Below are 23,920 nucleotides of genomic sequence, written 5' to 3'. Positions count from 1 at the left end.
TCCGGAGCGCCACCCCCTTCTAGTGCAATCGCCTCGGGGCGTGGCTTAGTCGGACAGGTCCAGTCGCCGAGGGGCGGACATCTCTACGAGGTCCGTGCTAGTTTCGGTGCGCTCCAGTGCTCATTCGGGGTGGACAGACCCACCCGCCTTTTCATTTTCCCCTTTGGCATACGCCCCTGTAGCCGCTCAGCTCCCCTGAGCCGACTGCAGACTCCCTCCGGCCCGCGTTCTGCTAGTCCAGATGCCAAGGTTGCGCCTCCGTAGCGATTCGGGCCTCTCCATCCGCCCTCAGTAAACATGGCGGCACAGCGGCTGGGGCGGGCAGGGGGCGGGGCCCCGCTGTCACCCGGCCTGGGCGCTGCGGGCCCAGCCCTCCAGCAATCCACGTGTGGAGACCCGGCAGGTGGGCTGGGCCGGGCCGGGCCGGAGTGGGCGGGGGCGAAGAGGCTGGGCAGAACAGTTTCTGGGCTGACGAGTAGGGACTGGTAGGGGCGGAGCGGACTGTCCCTAAGCGTGGGGACTGGAGGTCTGAAGTGCGAGCAGTTAAGAGGTGAGCTCGGCACGTGTGGAGGGCAGGGGAAAGCCGGGAAAAAAAGAGGGTAAGGGTGATGGAGGAGCGGAGGGCGAAGGGCAAATACGGGTGGGAGGACACGAGCCTGGGAACGCCCCGGGCGCCAAGTCGCCTTCACCTCAGTCCTGAGACCGCGCGGCGTCCCAGAGCGTAGCGAGGAGGTTGGGGCAACACAGACGTGCCCTCTCTCTCTCTCTCTCTGTCTCTCTCTGTCTCTCTCTCTCTCTCTCTCTCTCTCTCTCTCTCTCTCTCTCTCTCTCTCTTTTTGCCTTTCCAAAGACAGAGAGCGATGCTGAGTTCGGAAAGAAAGAAGGGACCTTCCTAGCCCTGGCTGAAGAACGGAGGTAAGGTAAGGCAGCAGTATCCCAGGGTAGCCGGTGTTCTGACCGAAGGGTGCTAGGGGACGCCTGCTCTTGGAGAAACAGTTTTTGCTTTGATTAGCGTCCCCCCCCCCCAAAAAAAAAATAAAAGCTCATTGAAGCCAACCAGAACTCATCTCGAGTAGCCAGCAGAGCCTTCCCTTCATGTTCTCCCAGGTATCTATTACTAGGTACCTATACCTGAGAATTTTCGGAATTTGCATTTTACATTTGGATGGCAGGCACATTTTCCAAGATGTTAAAATCCGATCTTGGCATTTTGATAAGAAGCCCCAAGCTTTTCAGACCTTGAGGAATTTTAGACACAAGACAAATTTTGAGAGAATCTTTTTGGAGAAGTTGATCCTACAGTGGGTCCTTTACATTTTGTAGGAGTCAAAGCATTCCAGTGCAGTGTGCGACCAAAGTGAGTAAGGCTTTTTTAAAAGGGGCCCCCATGAGCTGTTTGTACCTTGGTATGTTGAAGTTTTAGTAAAACAACTTGGTTCCTCCTTTTGACTCCAACTCTCTGGCAAGTCCATTGGATTTTATCAGTGTAGGGTTTTTAGAAAGCCACTGCTCTGTTCCTAGAATTATACTGTGTTCGATGAAGGCTTTGTTACTGGGTTTTTTTTTTTTTTTTTTTTTTCCTGTCTTTCCTGGCTCTCTTTAGCCATCCAGGAGGGTTCTCTGTATTTCAGGCAAATAGAATTTTATCAGGAAGCCTGTCAGTTTACTTCAGCAGTATGGTGTCCCAGTCCTTTCTGTAACCACCTGCCTATCAGTGCCATTAACCATTTAGTTCTACATGTTCTTTGTTGCACATAGCAGACATCTCTTTCTAGTAGTTCCCATCATCTCTATCATTAGCAGTAAAAATTGTCAAAGAGGAACAAGAAAACTCAAGGTGTTGCAACATAAAAAAGCCCTGGCCATCTTTAGATTAAACCAGAGTGACCTGTTCAGAACTTTGTTCTAGACACTAGCATTCGTGACTGTAAACATGTGACCCAATAATTGCCAGCTCTTTCTTCTTTTCAATGGTCCCAGGAGGTTCCAAGTTCAGGTTCAGTCTATTCCTTGCTAACCAGGTAGCATATGCCCAAGAATACTGGAGAGCTAAAGGATGGCCTGATCTTCCCTCCAGTGGGCAGGACCAGAAGACACAGTTTATATTAATCTATCTCTAGATTAGTTGAAATCTAAACTATGTGTCTTGAATGATTGACTATAGTTAACACTCAGCTCCTGCCCTTTCTTGGAGTAGTAAGGACAGATATTTTCTGGTGACTCACCTACCATAGTTACAGACAATACTCTTCTTTAGACAGCACTATTTTTTTTCTCCCTTGTTTTGTATCATACTGCATAACCTTAAGCAAATTATTTGTTTCAATTACCTTGTGAAAAATTCCTGTCTTAACCTGAGAAATGGTATTTTGAAAGCATCAGCCATTATAACTTCATTATTTAGTGTTACTAATGAGAGCAAAGCACTTAGCACACTTCTGGGCTACATAGCAGATGTTTAGAAAATGTTAACTGTCGTCATGTTAGGCTATCTAAATACATGACACTCTGCTGTTTTTTCCTCCGTACCAATAAGTACTCCTAGGGCATTGGTTCTGAAGACAAGATGATATTTATGGAGAGCAGAATGGATGGAGAATTATTAGATCTTGGTTCTGATCTGGCTTCTGACAACAATTGGCTGTGCTTCTGAAAAGTTCACTTGAATAATCTGGGCCTTTGCTTATCTGTGAAATGAGAGGGGTATAATAGTGATCACCTAAGATATCTTTAAATGCTGAAATTCTGCAATTCTATCTTTGCTTCTCTGTGTGTTCTTGGAGGATTACTATTTTTTGTGTGGGAGTTAGAAAAGCAACTTTCCCATTTTCTCTCAGTTCCTCCTTTCTAACTCCCTCCAGCACACAGGGTGCCAAGAGTGACTTAGGCTGAAAGCCTAATCCATCTAGGAATGCTATTGAATATGAGCTCACTGCTTCCCATTTTGGAACTTCTGAGTTGGGGTGATAGGGCCATTTGGTTCACAGTGATTGGTTCCCTGCATGGATGGACCAGAACAAATAGCTTTTGAGCTTTTCCCCACGCCTCATTCCTAGTCTCTTCTTAGCCACTTTATAGAGCCAGACACTCCACCTCTGCCCAGCTCTGCCACAGAACAGGGATTACTTCTCCAGGTAGGTGTCTGCCTGCAGCAGTGTGCGAACATTCTCCCCAGCTGGTTAGCTTTTGTCCACAGTGGTTCTGGAATCATAATCTTCAATCCTTGGTTCCAGCACAGTGCCCTGGCACCTTGCCTCTCACTTTGGAATCCCATCATTCTTTCCAGATCTGTTATTGACCTTGGTAGGGCAGGTGGAGGGTCTGAGAAATTGGGTATCAGGTTGATTGAGTAGTGTTGGAGAGAAAGGAAAGGGCACAGAGTGATTAGAATGGAGTTCGGGCTGCCTAAGCTCACTGTTGAGCATTGTTGAGAAGTGGTGCTGTTAGAAGGGTGATTCTGGGAATCATGGGAGGTAAGGCTGAGGCTGAGGCAAGGGGAACAGGGGAAGCCCTGCTGTCATTGTTCTCCATTTCTTCTTCCCTGCAGGCTGTGGCGCCAGGCTGGGCTTTACTAGCTTAATACATTATAGTGACTGGGTCTTTGCCTACAAGGCAAAGTTTATATTAATTCTGAAAAGAAACTGGAGCTAGAGTTGATTTTTCTTTTTGCTACTTAGGTGGAAGCCCAAGAATATTATTGAATTTCATAGCTTTGCACACCCAAAGGTCCTAGCCAAATTATTGTCTCCTGGCTCTCTTACTCTGCTGCTTCCTCCCTTTCCAATTTCCCCTATCCAGCCCATCCCAGGCCTTCACAGGTAGTTATCGCCACACTGTCTGGTGCAAGTCTAACAGGTATGGAACAAAATAGGCTTGACTAGAAGTTGACTCCTTGCAGCTCACCCTGGACCATGTCACTGGGTGGAAGAGGAGGACTGTGATAACCGTGGCTGGGAGCCAGCTTGTAAGTTGCCTGCCCTGCCCAGCTGAGTGGCAGCCCAGAACCCAAGAGCAGCACCTGGCTGCAGACCACAGACACTGCGAGGATGAGTGTAACGATGAGCACCGCAGCCCCCCTCCTCTCAACCTCGGACACAAGCGTGGCCACATCTACCTTCTCCTTTGTGGACTATGTGGTATTTGTTCTGCTGTTGCTTCTCTCCCTGGCCATTGGTCTCTACCATGCTTTTCGTGGCTGGGGCCACCATACTGTTGGCCAACTGCTGATGGCAGATCGCAAAATGGGCTGCTTTCCTGTGGCGCTGTCCCTGCTAGCCACCTTCCAGTCAGCTGTTGCCATCCTGGGAGTTCCATCTGAGATCTACCGATTTGGGACCCAGTATTGGTTCCTGGGTTGCTCCTACTTCCTAGGGCTGCTGATACCTGCTCACATCTTCATCCCTATCTTCTACCGTTTGAATCTCACCAGTGCCTATGAGGTGAGCAGGGAAGGTTGGGGGAGGCATGGGGACCTCCAGAGATATGAATGGAGAAGAAGACAGGACATACATGAGGTGATCTAGGGCCCTAGATCACCGCCATCCAAGGAAGATGACAGAGAATTCCCCTGAATTTCTCAGTTCTTCCTGGATGGAGTCCAGGTGGGGCTGGGAGTCCGGGGAGTGCCTTGCTGAGGAAGGCTTAGAGTGGACATGCGTTAGATGTTTCCTCCTGGGTCTTTGAGGGAAGGGGTATGTGTTGTGGAGGGCAGACTTGGGAGGAATGCCATACCTTTTCTTTCTGTGTATTCCTACCCAGTACTTGGAGCTCCGATTCAATAAAGCAGTGCGGGTTTGTGGAACTGTGACCTTCATTTTTCAGATGGTAAGTGGAATGTGATAGAAATTGAGCCCGGGGCATGTAGAGAGCTGAATTTAGGCATGTTGAGGGAGATGGAGTTTTCCCTGCTCTCAGACTGGCAGGATTGAAATTCCTGTGAGGGGTCAATGTCATAGAAGCCATCAGCGGCCTCCTGCTGCCCATTCTGTCCAATGCCACCATAGGCACTGGGGTGATAGTAAGCCAGACTTTGGGAGGAGAAGGGAGAGGGAAGTAAACTAGGAAAGGGGAAATCTTGGGGAAATTGGAGCTGAGGTCCATCCTTCTCTCATCCCACCTGCATCTCCTCTCCCCATCGCATCATTTCGCATATCCAACAGGTGATCTACATGGGGGTCGTGCTCTATGCTCCATCTTTGGCCCTCAATGCAGGTGAGGAGTCAGGCCCCTGGCTTCCAGCAGTGGAAGTCTGGGAAAACACCTTTGGGAGGGTCAAAGAAGGGCAATGTGCCATAAGAACCTAACTTTGGACAGGGAGTTAAATCATTGCATGGGCCCTCGGGTTGGCTTCTATCAGGTAGAAGCAGGATTGGTTCACCTTACTTGAAAGCTGATCAAACATTACTATGCCTCGCCTGAATTGGTTAATCAACACCTTTTGGTGGAGCTTTGCAAACATTTTTCCCCATTGAGAATGGTTTATTTTGTCTTTAATGACTAATTGCTTCATCTCTATGACTTAGCATAGCTGCATTCACCAGGGCTTTTCTGGCTTCTGTCTTGGGAAATCCTCTTCCAGAGATATGAGTGTGACTTTTATCTGCTTACAGTGACTGGCTTTGATCTGTGGCTGTCTGTGCTGACCCTGGGCATTGTCTGCAACATCTATACTGCATTGGTAAGTGCAGTAAGGCCTGAGAGATAAAGAAGGGATGAGGGGCTGGGATTGTAGCTCAGTCGCAGAGTGCTTGCGTCCCAAGTGTGAGGCACTGGGTTCGATCCTTAGCACCACATAAAAATAAATAAATAAATAAATAAATGTCTTGTGTTCATCTACAACTGAAAAAAAAAAAGAAGAAGAAGAAGAAGGAATGAGATAAGAATATAGGTGAGGAGATGGGGTGAAATCTACGGATAGGTTGGGGTGAGGGAAGATGAGATTTAGGATGGGAGGTAGGAGTGAGGATGGGAATGATGCCAGTAGAGTCCCAGTGATTACTGCCGGAAAGTTGTGTAGCCTCCCCGCTGGTTGTGTCCTCCCTGTGGATGATGTGGAAGATATCTTTGGCAGGTGTGCTGTCTTTTCTCTGCAGGGTGGACTGAAGGCTGTCATCTGGACAGATGTGTTCCAGACACTGGTCATGTTCTTAGGGCAGCTGGCAGTCATCATTGTGGGGTCGAACAAAGTAGGAGGCTTGGGGCATGTGTGGGATGTGGCTTCCCAGCACGGCCGCATCTCTGGGATTGAGTAAGTACACACTTTGACCTGACTGCAGTCTGCAGTATCTGGGATCTAAGCCCATCCTAAAACCTAGTATCTGGGCATCATAAGCAAAGGGCATGCTGGGAATCTCAGGTGCAACACTGCATGGGCAGGAAGCTGGCACTACAGAGAGGAACAGTGATCACAGGTGCCCTGCTGGTGTTTGTGGAGGATCAGGATGGTACCAGGATGACTACCTGGGATGAGGCTGGGGTTGAAAAGAGGGAACTCTCCCTCCAGCTTGCTGTGCTATCTCTTGAGTCTATCCAGGTCCTTGTCTTAAGTCATTCTCTTAGCATAGCAATGGCACTTTGCTCTGCTGTCCACTTACCTCTCTTTCCAGGGACAGGAAAGCCAAGTTGGTGTCTGGGGCTCTGACATGGTGGCTGGGTGGCATCTGTTGCAGGCTGGATCCTGACCCCTTTGTGCGGCACACCTTCTGGTCCTTGGCCTTTGGGGGAGTCTTTATGATGCTCTCTTTATATGGTGTGAACCAGGCTCAGGTGCAGCGCTACCTCAGTTCCCGCACAGAGAAGGCTGCTGTGCTGTGAGTGCGGGGTCAGGAAGAAGTAGAGTAGGGGGTTCCCTGGAGATGCATGGGGTGGGGCAGGATGGCAGGGTGCACATGCATCCATTGGAGCCAGGAAGTAGACCTCCTTTCTGAAGGCTCAGGAGGGTGTGCCTGATGGTGCCCATTAACCCAGACTTACCCCTTGGCACTGACTTTTTGCAGCTCCTGCTATGCGGTGTTCCCCTGCCAGCAGCTGGTCCTCTGCATGAGCTGTCTCATCGGCCTGGTCATGTTCGCCTATTACCAGGAGAATCCCATGAGTACCCAGCAGTCTCAGGCAGCTCCTGACCAAGTGAGAGGGCCTCTCCAGCTCCCTCCTGTGCCCATGAGAGGCCAGACCTGGCATCCAAGCAGATAGTTTGAGTAGCTACAGAAAAGCCCCATGGCCTGGATGGGAGATGGAGGAAAAGTCCTCTCTAACTCTGAGGTTCCAGTAGTCTAGAGAGTCAGATGCCAGCCCTAGTCATCACCTAATTAGTGCTCATCCTGCCAGGGTGGGGGCGTGGGGAGAAGGTTACTTTTAACCTGTCCCTCACTATGCATGACATGCCCTGCCAGGAGTTGTCATATGCCTGGTCTTATATAATCCTTCCAGAAGTGTCATTTTATAGAGGAGAAATCGCCTTGGTGAGGTAGGCAGTGTGCTGACATCATACTGCTAGTCAGAGGCAGAACTGGGACTTGTGCTGCCATGTATCACTCTCTCTCTTCAGGGCCCCTTTTCTGTTGACTTGGGGGAGGTCACTTATAGTAGCAGATGCCTGTGTATCTGACTCCCTATCCTGATGCACCAGGCTCTGGGACTTGCTGGGGCATGTGCAGAGGGGTTTCTGTGCACAGCCTACCTGGGGAAGGCACCTTTCTGAGGAGGTCCATGTACTCTGCTCTGCTTGCAGTTCGTCCTCTACTTTGTGATAGACATCCTGAAAGGTCTGCCAGGCCTGCCTGGGCTCTTTGTTGCCTGCCTCTTCAGTGGCTCCCTCAGGTATCCCCTTTGACCACTTGCCCCAGGTGTGGTGCTCCTACTCCAAGGGGACAGGTGGAGGAGGGATCCCATTGAGTTTCTCACTGTGCCATCCATTGTGGATGACAAGATATAGTCCAACTGTATAAGACCACAGCCTCTGCAGATGATGCTCTGTTTTGATTAAGAGTTCTTTTTATAATGTCAGGAATCGATTGACTTCAACAAAAGCTTTACCTACATCCGAAAAGGACAGTGTCTGGGGCTCAGTAGTAGAGCACTTGGCCTACCACATGGGTGGTCCTAGGTTCAGTCCCCAGTGCTGCAAAAAAAAAAAAAAGAAAAATCAACAAGGGACAGTGTCCTTGCCTTCCAGACCTCCTCTGAAGTATCCCGAGTTCCAACTGTGAGGATGGTTCTAGGTTGCATATGTCATCTCTGTCACCTTTTGGGCCCTGTTCTCTCTGTAGAGTCCCTTGTTAGTTCTGCCTATCTTGGCTCCTGGGCACAGTGCTGTTCCTCATTCTCTTTTTTTCTAGCACCATATCCTCTGCTTTTAATTCATTGGCAACTGTTACGATGGAAGACCTGATTCAACCTTGGTTCCCTGAGTTCTGCGAGGCCCGGGCCATCGTGCTTTCCAGAAGCCTTGGTGGGGTTACACTTCCCCATATTGTCAGTTTTGTTCTTTCTGAGATACACCCTGACTACTGTCAGCACCTATTTTATTCTGGGCACACCAGTTGCCTGGTGAAGCCCACAGCCTTCACCCCATGGTTTTATATATCTCAGAGCGTTTCCTGGGGAGGTTTCTGAGTCACATAGCACTGAGAATGGGCAGAGGGACCTGGAGCTGGGGCATGAGGAATATGTGCCCTCTTTCCAGGGCTCCAGGAGTGGTGGCTTGGTTGGGTAGTTGTATTGTTTTTTTCTCTTTTTATTGTGTTTGCTCACATCTGCTTATTTTCTCCCTTGTGCTTTTCCCCAGCCTTTGGCTATGGGATACTTTGTCTTGGAATGGCCTACATTTCTTCCCATTTGGGATCTGTGCTGCAGGTAATGAACTATGGAGAGAAGAAAATACTTTGTAAGGAAGAAAAGGGATTGATTGAAATAGGAAATTTTCAGCAGGGTATGGCTTAAGGAGCAGGTGTCAGAAATCCCCTTTGATGACCACCTTTAGCTTTTTGCCACTTTAGACTCTCAAGTGGCAAAAAGCTCTCAGGTTACTTCTGGGATATTGTCAGTTCAGAGAGACATAGAGCTCAGCCTGAAGTGGGAATCCAGAGCACATGCCCGTAGTCATTTCTGCCCTCTGTTCCAGGGGGAGGAGATAGACAGCTGATGAGTGGGGCTATGAGGCAGTGATTGGTAGTTGTGCTTGCTCAGTGAGCCTGGGGTCTTTGATTGTGGGTGGTGTGTTCTTTTCTCATTTTTCCTCAACTCTGTCCTCCCCAGGCAGCAATCAGCATCTTTGGCATGGTCGGGGGGCCACTGCTTGGACTCTTCTGCCTTGGGATGTTCTTTCCTTGTGCCAACCCTCCTGTGAGTGATGTATCTGGGTCCACAGTCATGTGCATGGGATGGGCCTGTGGACTTGGTTGGCAGGGCTTTCAGGATGGGGGGCTGGAGACTGTGAAGGTTTGGCCTTGTGACAAGAAAGTGTGCTGTGTCTTTGGGCAGGGTGCCATTGTGGGCCTGTTGGCGGGACTCATCATGGCCTTCTGGATCGGCATTGGGAGCATAGTGACCAGCATGAGCTCTAGCATTGCACCTTCACTTAATGGGTCCATCTTCAGCCTGCCCACCAATCTGACTACCACTACTGTGACCACCCTGATGACCTCGACCACCCTCTCTAAGTGAGGCTGGGCTTGCTGTCCTTCTCCTTGAGGGCAGAAACTCAGTTTTAAGGATCTTAAAACAGGCCTTGCTAAGGGATTGGCCACCAGAGGACTTTGGGAAGTGTTGGCTTGGGAAGTGTTGTTGCAGGTGGATAGAATGAGGTGTCTAAGAATGCCCTTTCAACCAGTTGCTAATTGTCTTCCCCCCCTCTCTTCTCTCCAGGCCCACAGGGCTGCAACGATTCTATTCTCTGTCTTATTTATGGTACAGTGCTCACAACTCTACCACAGTTATTGTGGTGGGCCTGACTGTCAGTCTGCTCACTGGTAAGGATCTGGTATTGCTGTGCAGAAAAATGAGGAGGGGCAAGGGGGCTCCTGAGGACTCTGCCCCTCAGAGCCCTTGGCTGTAGGTAACAGCCAGGCTTCCCAGCAGAGGTCCCAGAGGTGGGAGGGGGCTGAGACTTCTGCTGAAGGGACAGCCAAGGACTTGCTGCCCTGGAGGGTTCCCCAGAAGTCACTCAGAAGTTCCTTTGCCTTCAGGGGGAATGCGGGGCCGGCCCCTGAACCCTGGGACCATTTACCCTGTGCTGCCAAGACTTCTCTCCCTCCTGCCCTTGTCCTGTCAGAAGCGGCTTTGCTGCAGAAGCCACAGCCAGGTGGGACCCACTGTCACATGACCTACTTCCTTCTCTTGCACACAGATGCCACTTGCCTTCCAAGTTCCCTCCTATCCCCTTTTCTGTCTCCTGTCTCCAGCACTCCTTTTTCTTATCATGTGCCTAAACAGGGACTGTCCCTAGCAGCTGCCCTTCCACAAGGCCGAGCTGGCTCGGGGAGCAGAAGGATCAGCTCAGCTCAGCCTGGCCTTTCTGCTGCCCTGTCCCACTCCTGCTCTGTACTGTGCTCCTCCCTCTCCTCCCCTGCTCCCCCACTGGCCTGGCTGGGCTCCCTTCTAGCGGGGACCCAAGCAGGGTCTCTCGCTTTCCTACATGTGTCCCTCATCACCCTTGCCCACTCTTACCAGTTCCACTGCCTTGCTCTGCATGTTCCCAGGATGTCCCCACGGACTGTGACCTGTTTCCGGAGAAGAAGATGAATGGGGTGCTGTGGGACAGCAGAGACAAGGAGGAGATGGCTCAGGATGGCTCAGCCCACCAGGGCAGCAGCCCCACTTTTGTTCTCCAAGAGACCTCTCTATGATGGGGACAGATCCCCACTGCCAGCCAGCAGTCGGAGGACACTATAGTGCAGGGATGGGACTGGGTGACTTTGTCTACACCAAAGGATTTTGTTCTTAAAGGTTCTCACCTGCCATGGAAATTGTCCCATTCCAGGCGGGTGAGGGGAGGGCAGAGTTTCTCCTCATCCTTTGCCAGTCTGTTCTCTAGAGGACCAGGCTGCAAGGGGAAGGATAGTGCAATAATGAGCATAGGAGCAAATCCTCTGGGAAAGGGATATGGCTTCTGATTCAGCATAGCCAGTGTCCTTTGGAGAAGTTAGAGACCATACTTCTGGGGAAAATTGTCCTGGGGCCCGATTTGACAAGATTGACCAGCTCCACCAGCTCCACATAGCTCAAAGCTCCTTAAAGGACAACTGTTCCCTTATTATTCCATGTTGACACCGATTCTGTCAGCCTTGGTGGGCCCTGTGATCCCTTTCCGGTTGTCTGTGACTCCCAGGCTCCTTATTCTTGTGTGCCTAATTTGTTCTTGAGAGGTTTTGATGTCCCTGAGCCTCTCTGAATAGGCAGGTGTGTTCATCTGCTTTGTGTACAGTAGGCAGATTTTCCACATCACTGACCCCATCCTAAAACACTGAAATGGGCTTTTGGGGATGGGCAAATATGGATCCAAGGAACCAGGGCTGTAACCAGGTCCTCTGTGGAATATGCTATCCTTGTCTCCTGAGCCAGGCACCCTGGTATCATTCTGTCATTGATACTCCTATTTTCTTTTGGAGTTTCTTTCTCATGTATCTTTGTTCCTAGGGAATAAAAATTTCTGTTGGATCTAGAGTCTTGGCTTCTGTTCTGTCTTGAACTATCCACCCAGTCCCTGGAGAAGAAGAGCCCCTCCTGTGCATAGATGTGTTTGTCAGTGGAAGGGACAGAGGGGCCTTCCACTGAAACTTCCTGGAGTTTCTGCAGTTCCACATCTGTTGGGGCGGCATTGTGCTCCTCAGGGTGGAAGATGTACTTACTCCTTAAGGCTTTACTTCTTGTGGCTTAGGCTGTCACCTGTTGCCCTTTTTGTCCTTTGCCAAACAATCTCTGTTGCTGAGAAGCTCTCCAGATTACCTCAGCAGAGATGTCCTAGGCAGATCTGAGGATTCAGCTCCTACTGAGGCCACCTTATGGCTCCCAGACATGACCCAGCTAGTCTCATATCCTGTGCTGGACATTCTGTCTTCCTGTCTCCACCCCAGCCTTATTTTTTAAGAGACAGAGTCTTGCTGTGTTGCCAAGGTTGGCTCCATACTCCTGGGCACACCTGATCTTGCTTCTGCCTCCTGAGCAACTGGGACTACAGGCATATGCCACAGTGCTGGTTATATCCCAACTTTCTCTTTCCACTTTAGTTCTCTTTCCACTGCTGCTCTGGCCAGCCCTGTGGGAGAACAGGCTCATCATGCTCAAACCCAGACCCCAGCCACGGCTACTCTGCCCAGATCCAATTAGAGCACCAATGAACCTAAAACCTTCTGCTCATTATTTCCCCAATCCATGACACACTGGAATTGAGAATAAAAATTCCTATTCAGTATGGGATGTAGCTCAGTGATAGAGCTATCTAGCATGTGTGGGTTTAATCCCCAGCACTGCAAAAATATATAAATTCCTATTCAATATGGACTGTGGATATATAGTCTTGAGCTATTCCAGACCTGAGAAATGGCTGTGATGGTCAGGTCCAAGATATGTCCATTAACACTATTTCAGACATGCCTGGATGGGGCTTCAGGGGTAATGGAGAGAATAAGATCCCTAGAGTTTGATTTGCCAAATTAGGGTAGAAAGAGTCTACTCAGAGGCCAGGTGACTAGGTATGTAAGTTGTCAGTATCCATGAGAACTGGTTCCAAGAACCCCCTCAGATACCAAAGTCCTCGACTGTGCAAGTCCCCTATATAAAATGATAAAATATTTGCATATAATTTATCAAACCAGGGTTTTCCAATTCAAGCCTTGTTTCCTGGTTCAAGTACCCTGGCTGAGCTGCCTCTGGAGCAAGGTCTTATGCTGAGAACAAGCTATGTGAAAATGTCTAGGCAAAGCAGAAATGGGAGATTTCTGGCTCAAGCCATAGGAGAGAGCAACAATTGTGTATACCAAGAACTAGTGAGATAAGATCATCTGTGGATTCTTTTTTTTTTTTTTAAGAGAGAATTTTTTTAATATTTATTTTTTAGTTTTCGGTGGACACAACATCTTTGTTTGTATGTGGTGCTGAGGATTGAACCTGGGCTGCACACATGCCAGGCGAGTGCCCTACCACTTGAGCCATATCCCCAGCCCCATCTGTATTCTTGAGGCCTGGCCTCTGAATCTCATTTCTTGGCCAATCCAGGAGTTATGGAACAGTCAAGAGCAGGGCACATATCCCTAACCCCAAGCCCAGGGCTTAGTATAAAGAAAAATTCACATTGACCATTCTTTCAGGAAATGGGGCTGGGAAGAAATACCCATAATCAGTCTCTTGAACTCAGAACCCTGAGCCCTCTCTTGCCTAATCTCAAACCCCAAGCACTTCTGCCCTCTCCCTCCAAACCCAAATGTTCTAAGGATTGTCCATCCTTCCAGCAGGGAGTCCTAGAGAACACCAGATTGACAGAGACCCCTAGGTCTGCCCTCCTCTCCGGTAGCCCCTCCCACTGGGGGCTTGAGGGCACTGCTCCCTGGCTTACTATCCCTTCCCACCAATCTGCCAGAGATCTAGACCTAACTGGTGCTCCTTTGTTCATTCTTCAATATATTCATCATTTACTACAAAGGGCCTTAAAATAGTGGCCATTTTATAGCTAAGGATACTGCTATGTCACTCCAGGACCCTGAACCAGATGCCACTATTGGCATTTCAGAGTTGCCCCATTTAGCCTCAAAGTCTTGCGTTTAGTTATATTTGCACAGAAGAGGAAATAGTCCCACAAATTTTCAAGAACTATTATGGGGGGCGGGGAATGGCAACAGGTACAGTTCTCCATACAAATAATTCAAAGTTCAGAGAACAAATATGCTCCTTTCCTTCTAATGCCATAAATTTCTTTTCTTCACATAGCATTTTACAAGTGCCATTTAATGCTTTTGAGGATGGAGTGTAATAGATCTGGGATCAAACGCTGGTTTAGCCAAGTATGGTGGTACAGGCCTGTAATTCCAGCCACTCAGGAGGCTGAGGCAGGAGGATATAAGTTTGAGACCAGCCTGGACAATGTAGTGAAAACCTGTCTCTAGCATGTGCAAGGTGCTGGGTTCGATCCTCAGCATTACATAAAAATAAATAAATAAAGGTATTGTGTCCAACTAAAAAAAATATTTAAAAATTGTTTCCATTTAAAAATATATTAGGGCTTTGGGGTATAGTTCAGCGGTAGAGTGTTTTGCTTATCATATGCAAAGCCTTGGGGATAATCCCCAGTACTGTATTGAAGGAAAAAAAAATTGCATGCACTTTTATACAGAGGTATATATGCAATCCTTAAATATTGGTTATTATAGTAATTATTGTATTTTTCAATGTACTTTCATATACTACCTGATTTTATGCTTTGAGAGAAAAGCAAATCTCATCTGCATTTGTGTGTGTGTATGTGTGTGTGTGTGTATGTGTGTGTGTGTGTGTGTGTATGTGTATGGTGTAGAAGACTGAACCCAGCTGTTTTAGTCAGCCTTTTTGCTGCTGTTGCTAAAGGATCTGACCAGCACAATTAGAGGGGAGGAAAAGTTTATTTGAGGGCTCATGGTTTCAGAGGTCTCGGTCCAGAGAAGACCAGCTGCATCCCTCAGAGCTTGTGGTGAGGCAGAACATTATGGTGGAGGTGTGCCAGAGGGAATCAGCTCACATCATGGTGATCAAGAAGCAGAGAGAGAGAGACTCTGGCTCCAGATACAAAATATGCCCTGTAGCCATGCCCCCAATTAACCACCTCCTCCAGCCACTCCTTCCTGCCTCTAGTTGCCACTCAGTTAATCCCATCAGGGATTAATTCACTGGTTGGGTTAGAACTCCCACAATCTGGTCATTTCTCCTCTGAACCTTCTTGCATTGTCTCACACGTGAGCTTTTGGGGGACACCTCACATCCAAACCATAACACCAGAACCTTATGCATGTTAGGTAAATAAACACTCTTCCATTGAGCTATACCCTCAACCCATCATCTGCATTTTTACTGATTTTTAAATTCACTTTTTTTTTTTTTTTTTGTATTTTAATGTATAAAGTAACTGAATGGCTTGATTGGTAAAGTGGTTGAGACAGCTAGAATTTGGGTTTTTGACTTTCAGTGGCCCAACAAGTTGTACTATTGCTGTGAAAGCAGCATCCTTTTGGTCAGGGTGTTTACACAAACAATGGGGTCTCTCTGGAGACAGCAATCTGGAGTACAATGAGACATTAATTGGGGAGGCCAGTAGCACCATCATTCTAGAATTTTTCTAGGGCCACAGCTTTTAAACTTTTTGGATTGAGGCCCATGGGAAGAAATATATTTTACATCATCATCCAATACATGCATTGCTACAGTTTGAATCTGGAATGTCCTCCAAAATCCCATGTGTTTAAAGCTTGATACTCAGCATGGTGCTCTTGGAAGGTGGTGGCAACTTTAAGAGTTGGGGTCTAGTGGGAGGAACCTCAGGGCTAACACATGTTAGCTGCAGGGTGGGCTGAACACTCAACCCTCATCTGTCTGGTTTCTTATGTGTCTGGCTCCTTGTTTGCCTCAAATCTGAACACTCAACCTCATTCAAGGCTGAACACTCGACTCCACCTGTCTGGTGCAAGGGAAACCCACATCTGGCCCCTGCCCAGTCTTCCTGATGGCAGAAGATGGCACCCTTAGCAATTACTCTATGATCCAATCATTGTAGCCAAGAAGGCAGCTTACAGACTCAAAGACCCCATTAGATTTTGGCTATTAAAAACTCTCCCTTCCTCTTCACTCTTTCTTCTCTGTCACCCACCCCTTCTCTCTCACCCTCCTTCTCTCTTTATCTCTCTTTCTTCCTCTCTCACTTTGCTGTCTCTCCCTCTCTTTTACTCTCTCTCACCCCCTCTCCCTCTCTCTTTCTTCTCTTGCTTTCTCTCTCTCTTGTGCTTTGCTCTCCCCCAATCTCTCTCTTGCTTTGCTCTCTCCTTCTCTTTTTCCCTGCTCTCTTTCACTCAATTTCTTTCTCTCTCTCTCTTTTTTCTTCCTTCTCTGTTAATGACACTACCAACAATAAAGATCTCTTGGTCGCTCCAAGTGTCATGGTCACTTTCCTTTCAACACATACTGTGTACCTTACTAAAACTAGAATTTCATGAAAAAAAATACCCATAGGGTGTAGTTAGTATTTTCTGAGCGCCTCACCTTCCTGAATAATCCAGTCCATTATATGAGTAGAGGAAGGTAAGCTTTCATGGTGGGGACTGTTTGGTGTGGGATATCAGAACTTGAGTGAGGAGGGAGTGCACACATGGGATTGGCCCAGGTTGGGAAGTCACAGTCTGAGCAAGGGAGAAGAGCATCCACCTGAAGGGGCTGATTAGCCTGGAGGCCACAGGGTGGGGATGAGGAGAGGCCATGTGGGTTGGGAGCCCGAGTGGATGAGCATGAGCTCAGTGGGAATGCGAAGGGCATCTCCACAGGGAAGAGATCTGATGTGGGGTGTCAACTAGGGTGTAGCAAGGAGGGAGCCAGGTTTTCATAGCCTGAACAAGTGTGTGTGTGTGTGTGTGTGTGTGTGTGTGTGTGTGTGTGTGTGACATGAAGAATCAGAACCTAAACAGAATGAAGAGGGCATCTATACATGTGAGTAGCCCAACCTGGGTTGCTGGAGCCTGAGGGCAATGAGAAGGAGGTCTATATGAGAAGAAGCACTGTGGATAGGTGGGAGCCCAAGTAGGGTGAGGAGGTCATCCATCCTGGAGATTTCCTGGAGGTGGGTATCAGCATAGGATGGGTGATGAGGTAATCCACACAGGGGCCAGGTTGAGGCAAGAGTTAGGTTTCTGTGCAAGAGACTGATGGGGCTTTGGCTTCAGAGCAGTGTGTCAAATAAATATATTAAGGATAACACAGGATATCAGAGATGGGTGTTATATGTATGAAAAGGAAGTATGAATTCTGTGTTATGAATTGGAATAGGAGATACTAGCATACATTCATGATTTTCAACATATCTCTAGGAAATAAATAGAGACAGAATTAGCTCTGCCCAGAGAGCCTGGGAGCAGTAGCACTTCAATAATAATAAGTATTTTGTGCCTAGATTTTGGCTTCTAAATGTCATTGTCCTCTAAAAAAAAATCCAGGGCTTCTGAGAGAAATAGATGATTTTAGGGCAGGGGCCAAAGCACAAGATGTTCCAGGAACACCTTGTGCAAGAAAGCAAAGTACTTCTCAAGGGTTGATAAAATCATCTCAAAAAGACATAGAAGCCAGCTGGCTAAATCTGGGACAACGTGAGCATCACAATTATAGTATTGGATTATAGCCCATTGACTACCAAACAGAAATCATGAGTTAATATTGACACAAGGAAGTGAATAAATCAGAAGTTAGAGGAAGAATAATATCTTTACATAATTTTAAATACCTTCCTCTGTACAAAATACTTATTGGTTACAAGGGGAAAAGAAACATTTTTGTAGTGAAAAAGCCTGGCAGATATCATCTTAATTAAGTAATCAAAATGAGCATTATTAATCGTGGGGCAAATGACAGTCATGTGCCATCTGATAAGATGCAATGGGAAGAATGTACTATCCTGAGGTATTCCCATCAAAGGTGTATAACCCCAATCTGATCATGAGAAAACATCAGATAAAAAACTGAACTGAAAGACATTCTGTAAGATAACTGGCTTGTAATCGTGGAAAGTATGAAGGTCATGAAAGTCAAAGTCAATGACAGATTGAAATATTTTAGGCTGGAGACTCAAATGATATGACAAATGCAATATGATTCCGAAGTTCATTCTTCTGCTATAAAGGACATCATTAGGACAATAGGTGAAATTTAAATGGGAGCGGAGGATGAGATGGAAGTGATATTAATTTTGTGATTTTCCCAGTTCTATTGCTATTACATGGGATAAAGTTCTTCTTGGTAGGAAATATACAATAAAATTGATTTCATGCATCATCTACTAATTGTTGCAACCCAATGTTTGAAAAATGCTGTGGTGCTCAGTGTCCTTCCCAGTTTGCAGGTATGCAACTTGTTCCTTTTCCATTTCCAAACACTAACAGTCCCACAATTCTGGGGCAGTCATGGATTTTCTATTAAAGTGGCCACATCCTCTGAGGAGCCACTTCTGGCTGTTCCCCTTCTCGTGGGAAATAAAGGGCCCATCAACCTGCAGTCCCAGTAGGCCACTTTGCTTCCCCTCTGTCTGTTCAAAAATGAAGCAGCCTACTCCATGTCAGGGTGATGGTGGGAGGGTCTTGAGTCCATTTGGCCATTTTTGCCAGTCAGAGGAAAATCCTTCCAATCATTCTAGTATGTCACTGAGCCATTGGCAGAAGCTCTAGCTCAGCAATAAACTGTTTGGATTAATTGTCAATGAGAAAATTTTCAAACTAAAATTTGACATGGATATCCCAAAATGAGCATTAAATATATTTTCAGGTTCAGAAGGACTCATGAAGACAGATGTGGTGACCCACGCCTGTATCTCAATGATTTGGGAGGCTAAGGCAAGAGAATGGCAAGTTCAAGGCCAGCCTCAGCAATTTAAGGAGACCCTGTCTCAAAAAATAAAAAGGACTGGTTATGTAGGTCAGTGGTAAAGTTCCCTCTGGGTTTATTCCTGAGTTCTAAAACAAACAAACAAACAAACAAACAAGGACTCATAAAGTTTTCAATTATACCCATTTTTTTGAAAGAATTACTAGGGGAGATATTCCAGAGAGAAGAAACATGAATTCATCAAAAATGAACTATTAGGGGCTGGGGTTGTGGCTCAGTGGTAGAGTGCTTGCCTAGCATGTGTGAGTCACTGGGTTTAATCCTCAGCACCATATATAAATAAATAAAATAAAAGTCCATTTACAGCTAATTTTTTTAAAAGTGAACTATTAGGATGACAAACCATTTAACCAATAAAATTATAATCTGGAACTAAAATCCAAGATGATATTAGAGGGTTATGGAAGAGAAAGGGACAAAAGGAAGAAAAGTGAGCTAAGATCCTCTTTTTTCTTTTTTAGAGAACACAATTCAGACCAGATAACTACAGTAACAGAAAAATTAAAGTGTACATTGAATATTTGGAAGATAACTACCCCAAGCAACTTAATGAGGCCCTGTCTCAAAATAAAAAAATAAAAAGGGGGGCTGAGTTATGGCTCAGTGGTAGAGCACTTGCCTAGCATGTGTGAGGCTCTGGGTTCAATTCTTAGCACCTCATATAAATACATTAATAAAATAAAGATTCATAAATATCTAAATAAATATTTTATAAAGGACTACAGATGTGGCTCAGTGGTTCAGTACCCCTGGGTTCAATTCCTAGTACAAAAAAAAGATAACTAATAACATACTGGATATACAATGTATTACTGTCACACTATTAGAGTAAAAATAAACTATGTGGAAAAAGAAAATCCTTGATTACTTCAAACAAAAGTAGAAAAGGAGTAGAGGGGAAAGCATGCTAAATAAAAATCCTGACTGATAGGATAAGAATAAATCTAAGCAAATCCCTAGCCCCATTAATTATGAATATATAAAATTAAGCCATAAAAGTCATAGATGTTTGATTTAAAAATAAATAAATAAATCAAGCTACTGGTTATTTTATTTATTAGGTACAGGAAATTGAATCCAGGGGTGCTTTAACTGAGCTACATCCCCAGTCCTTTTTATTTTTATTTTGAGACAGAGTCTCACTAAGTTGCTGAGACTGACCTTGAACTTGCAATCATCCTGCCTCAATCTCCTGAGTCGCTGAGATTACAGGTGTGTGCCACCATGCCCATGCTACTTAGTATTTTAAAAGAAATTCTTAAAAGAATTTAATGGCATAGAATTATTGAAAATAAAGGATAGAAAAAATGTGCCACTCAAATGGTAAAAAGACTGTAGAAATAGGAGCAATAATGTCATACAAAATAGGGTTGGAGGCATAAAGCAGTGAGCAGTGAGTTAAATGCATTAATTAATGATAGTGTTTTGTGTTGTTTTAAACAAAGAAGACTTCTGCTATATTTGTGTATCAAACAACCAGATTAGTTAAATATCTGGATTAAAGCTCCTGTTGAAATTAATTAAAATGCCAAATAAAATTTTTTAATCTTCTTAAGGTGGGGCATATAGGTCAGTGGTAGAGAGCTTGCCTAGCATGTGTGAAATCCTGGGTTCAATCTTCAACTACACAAAAACCTCTTTAAGTCATCACCTAGCGACTAAGAGATTACAGATTTATTGGGCCAAAGTCTAGACAAGGCAGGAATCCAGAGCGGTAAGCAGGTCCCTGAGACTGCTTTTGTCCTTAGTATATTTGCAGATTTGGGTAAAATTGAGCTTTAGTTTTGTCAGCTTCAATTTTGACAGCAATGACATCTAGGCATGTGCAGACAGATAGAACTTCTCTCCACAAAGCTTTTTTCCTTTTCCTTTTTTTTTTTTGGGGGGGGGGCGTGGAGGACCCAAAAGTGTGATACCTTCAGGCCCCAGGGACTGAAAGGAGTGTTCCTTTAGACTCAAACAGAGCAGATGGGGTGGGAAGTGGGCTGAATCTCTGGAAAATCACAAATTGTCTTGTCAATTTATAGCCTAAATTTGCTTTGGTCAATAAGTCAAAATGTGGTACTTTGAAAAGAATGATGAAATTCACCAACTGGCAAAAACCAAGAAAGGACTGAATAATTCATTCTTGAAACACAAAGGATACATAATTATAGGTAGAGAAACAAGAGAGTATCTGAATAGTCCTATTCCCGTTAAAGAAAGAGAAACAGTAGTAAGAAATACCTTATGAAGAAAACCCCAGGCTTGGGCTGGGGTTGTGGCTCAGTGGTAGCGTGCTTCCCTAGTATGTGTGAGGCACCAGGTTTAATTCTCAGCATCATATAAAAATAAATAAATAAAGGTCCATTGACAACTAAAAAAAATATTTTAAAAAAGAAAGAAAAAGAAAACATCAGGCTCACAGGTTTCACCATTGAGTTTGACTCATTCTTCAAGGAATACACAATTCTAAATTTACACATATGATTCCAGAGTATAGAAGAAGCCTTTCTGAATACATTTCCCAAAAAACAACAACAAGCATATAAGACAGGGTCCCACAAAGTTGCTTAGAACCTTGCTAAATTGTTGAGTCTGGCCTCAAACTTTCCATCCTCCTTCTTCAACCTCCTGAGCTACTTGAATTATAGGCATGAACCACTATCCCTGGCTAAAATTATGCCTTGTACATATCTCATTGTACAATATTTTAAACCTACAAATATCATGATAATATTGGCATACCTCTCATTTCCAAAATATTATTAAGAAGAAAAAGCAAAGCCAGGTGTGGTGATGCATGCCTGTAATCCCTGCTTGTTGGGAGGCTGAGGCAGGAGGATCATAATTATAAGGACAGCCTCAGCAACATAGCAAGACCCAGTCTCAAAATAAAATAAAAAGGCCCGGGGATGTAATTCAGTGGTAAAGCACCTCTGGTTTCATCACCGGTACAGGGGCAGTGAGGAGAGAAAAGAAATATACTGTAACTATAGCACTAGACAAGCAAAATTTTAACTTGACAATCTGATGGGGGGGAAAACTCATTTAATTTTTTTTATTACCATTGAGTTTGAGAATCTCTCTCTCTCTCTCTCTCTCTCTCTCTCCCTCTCCCTCTCCCTCTCCCTCTCCCTCTCCTTTCTTTTCTCCTGTCCCCTCCCTCATTTCCTTTTTTGATTTAGACTCTTCTGTAAATTGCCTGGTTCCTATCCTTTGTCAATTGAAGAAATTGTTAGTAGACTCCCAGCAGGAACCATCTTCCAAAATTTTGTATATTTTGTATATTTGTTCTCTAGACCTTTTACAAAACATGGAGTTTATTCCTTTGGTACTTTGGAATCTACAGGAAAGGTGATGGTGTGGACAAGGAGGAAAAGGATGTTGTCAAAAAGAAACAACCAATGAATGTTGCCATGGCTAGACTGAAAGACTACAGTTACCCAGAACACTATTGACATTGTGGTAAATAAACAAGTTAAGGGCACGATTCTTGCCAAGAGGACTAATGTGCGTGGATATTTTGGCCTCTCAGGGCCTTTAGCATGCTAAGAATGTGCTCTTCCATTGAATTATACATCCCCCCCCCAACATTTTCTCTTCCATGAGAGAATCAGAGTTCTCAGATTCCAATTTTTAAATCTTTTAAAGATTTGGTTAGAATTGTAATAAGTTTATAGATTAATTTGTTTGTCTTGGGTGGCAATAGCATAGAAACTTCTACTCCTGGGTGATGGGGGGTCCACTGTGAGTGGCTTTCTGTTTGGTCTCCTTTGAGAATACCATTTGATTGGGACAGGGATTTTTGAAGAGCCCACACTCTAACTTGTCCACTAGGGGTCCCCAATATCCACAGTATGGATGGTGCTTATGGCAGGCTCCCCAGTGTTCTTTAGATAGGCAGGTCACTTTCAAGTAGAAAGCAGATGCTAAAAGCCCTTTAACTTGCATTTTTACATGCAGAAATGCAGTAGCAAGCAACCTCTACCTTATGGACTCTGAAAAATGTACTGGCCGAGGGCTAAAGCTCACTAAAATCTCAACCCTAAAGCAATTATACACAATGTCTTCCATTCTTGAATTGCATACTTGCCAAGAACCAGTTGTCTTTTTGTTTTTTCCTCCCTCAAAACTGTTTGCTGGTTGTACATGTATTGTAATCACCTTGCAGTTATCAGGTGGGAGTGGAAGTCCAGGGTCCCCACAGAGCCCATGTTGACACCCTGGAAAGATACCTGGTCACCTTGGGGAAGAGGATAAGTTTAGACTCCCCACCAGGCCTCTGCTGAGCACCCTGACTGGGCAAAGACAGGGTGCTCCCTATATGGTCTCCAGTGACACTATAGGTGTGGGGCTCTATTTTCTGACTATGGATTTGCTATTCTGAACATGTCATAGAAATGGAATCATATACTACATAATTCTCTTTGCCTGACTTGTTCCACTTAGTATAGTTTTTGAGATCTTGCATACTGTAGCATGCACCATTGCTTCATTCCTTTATATCGCCAAATAGTAGCCCAGTGTATGAACTACCACATTTTGTTTATCCATTCATTACTTGCTGGACTTTTGGAGTATTTCCACCTTTTGGCTATTGTGAATGAATAATGCTGCAAATAATATTTGTGTACAAGTTTTTGTGTGGACATGTTTCCATTTCATTTGGGATCGACTGCTGGGTTACATGGTAACTCTATATTTAGCCTTTTTTGAGGAATCACTGTTATAGGATATCTGTTACAGGATATCTGTCCGCTGTAAAGCTTAGGCAGTCATAGAGACCCCCTCTTCAAAACCTGATTCTTGCAATCATTCCAGAAAGATTTCAGACATGTCACTCAGAGTAATAGACATGAGGTTTTTTTTTTTTTTTTTTTTTTTTTAGATGGGATAGGAAAAGGGGAAAAGAGAATACTCTCAAGAGATAGAATGGGTCCTCTCAGAGAAGAGAGACCGACAGTGTGCTCCTGTTAGGGAACAGTCAGGTACGAATGGTGGGAACATGAGTTTAAGAGAATAATTCTATAAAGTGGGCCCACTGTGCTGACCTCCACATGCTTTCTTTTCCAAGAAGCAATTTACTTGCAATCCTGCCTGGCCTAAGCGGACAGGATATGTCACATTCCTCAGTAAACTACGTGTTATCTGTAGGAGAAATACAGGCCCAAAATAATGCCAATAAGAGGAACCCAAGTCTCCCGAAGGAGACTTTTGTGACCAGATCCTAAAACTCAGAGAGAGAATTTTTTTTAATAGATAATTCTTTCTAACCATAAAATCTGTAAGAACACAATTAGGAAAAAAATTTCCAATTAGAACAGGTCAGAGGGGCCAAGGT

The 23,920-nt window shown here is 45.4% G+C and overlaps 1 protein-coding gene across 10 annotated transcripts; it reads left to right on the top strand.

The window, feature by feature from the left end:
- Slc5a6 (solute carrier family 5 member 6) lies at positions 1-11,661 on the top strand. Of its 10 annotated transcripts, none has more exons than XM_027933498.3 (17): positions 1-403; positions 855-915; positions 3,899-4,439; positions 4,759-4,824; positions 5,160-5,211; positions 5,610-5,677; positions 6,093-6,247; positions 6,669-6,809; positions 6,996-7,125; positions 7,730-7,818; positions 8,337-8,449; positions 8,786-8,853; positions 9,256-9,342; positions 9,481-9,659; positions 9,865-9,968; positions 10,185-10,300; positions 10,698-11,661. In XM_027933498.3, exons 3-17 carry the CDS (start codon positions 4,047-4,049, stop codon positions 10,842-10,844), a joined length of 1,908 nt encoding a protein of 635 aa, XP_027789299.1. In that variant the 5' UTR covers positions 1-403; positions 855-915; positions 3,899-4,046; the 3' UTR covers positions 10,845-11,661. The 10 variants fall into 10 exon arrangements, with proteins under 10 accessions (XP_027789299.1, XP_027789294.1, XP_027789295.1 ...); XM_027933493.3 differs by having other exon boundaries at positions 855-920; XM_027933494.3 differs by having other exon boundaries at positions 851-920.
- The last annotated feature ends 12,259 nt before the right edge of the window (positions 11,662-23,920 follow it).

Source organism: Marmota flaviventris, chromosome 14 (assembly GCF_047511675.1).
Source record: "Marmota flaviventris isolate mMarFla1 chromosome 14, mMarFla1.hap1, whole genome shotgun sequence".
NCBI lineage: Eukaryota > Metazoa > Chordata > Mammalia > Rodentia > Sciuridae > Marmota > Marmota flaviventris.
Note: the sequence above shows the minus strand (reverse complement) of the source record. Positions and strands in the feature narration are given on the sequence as shown.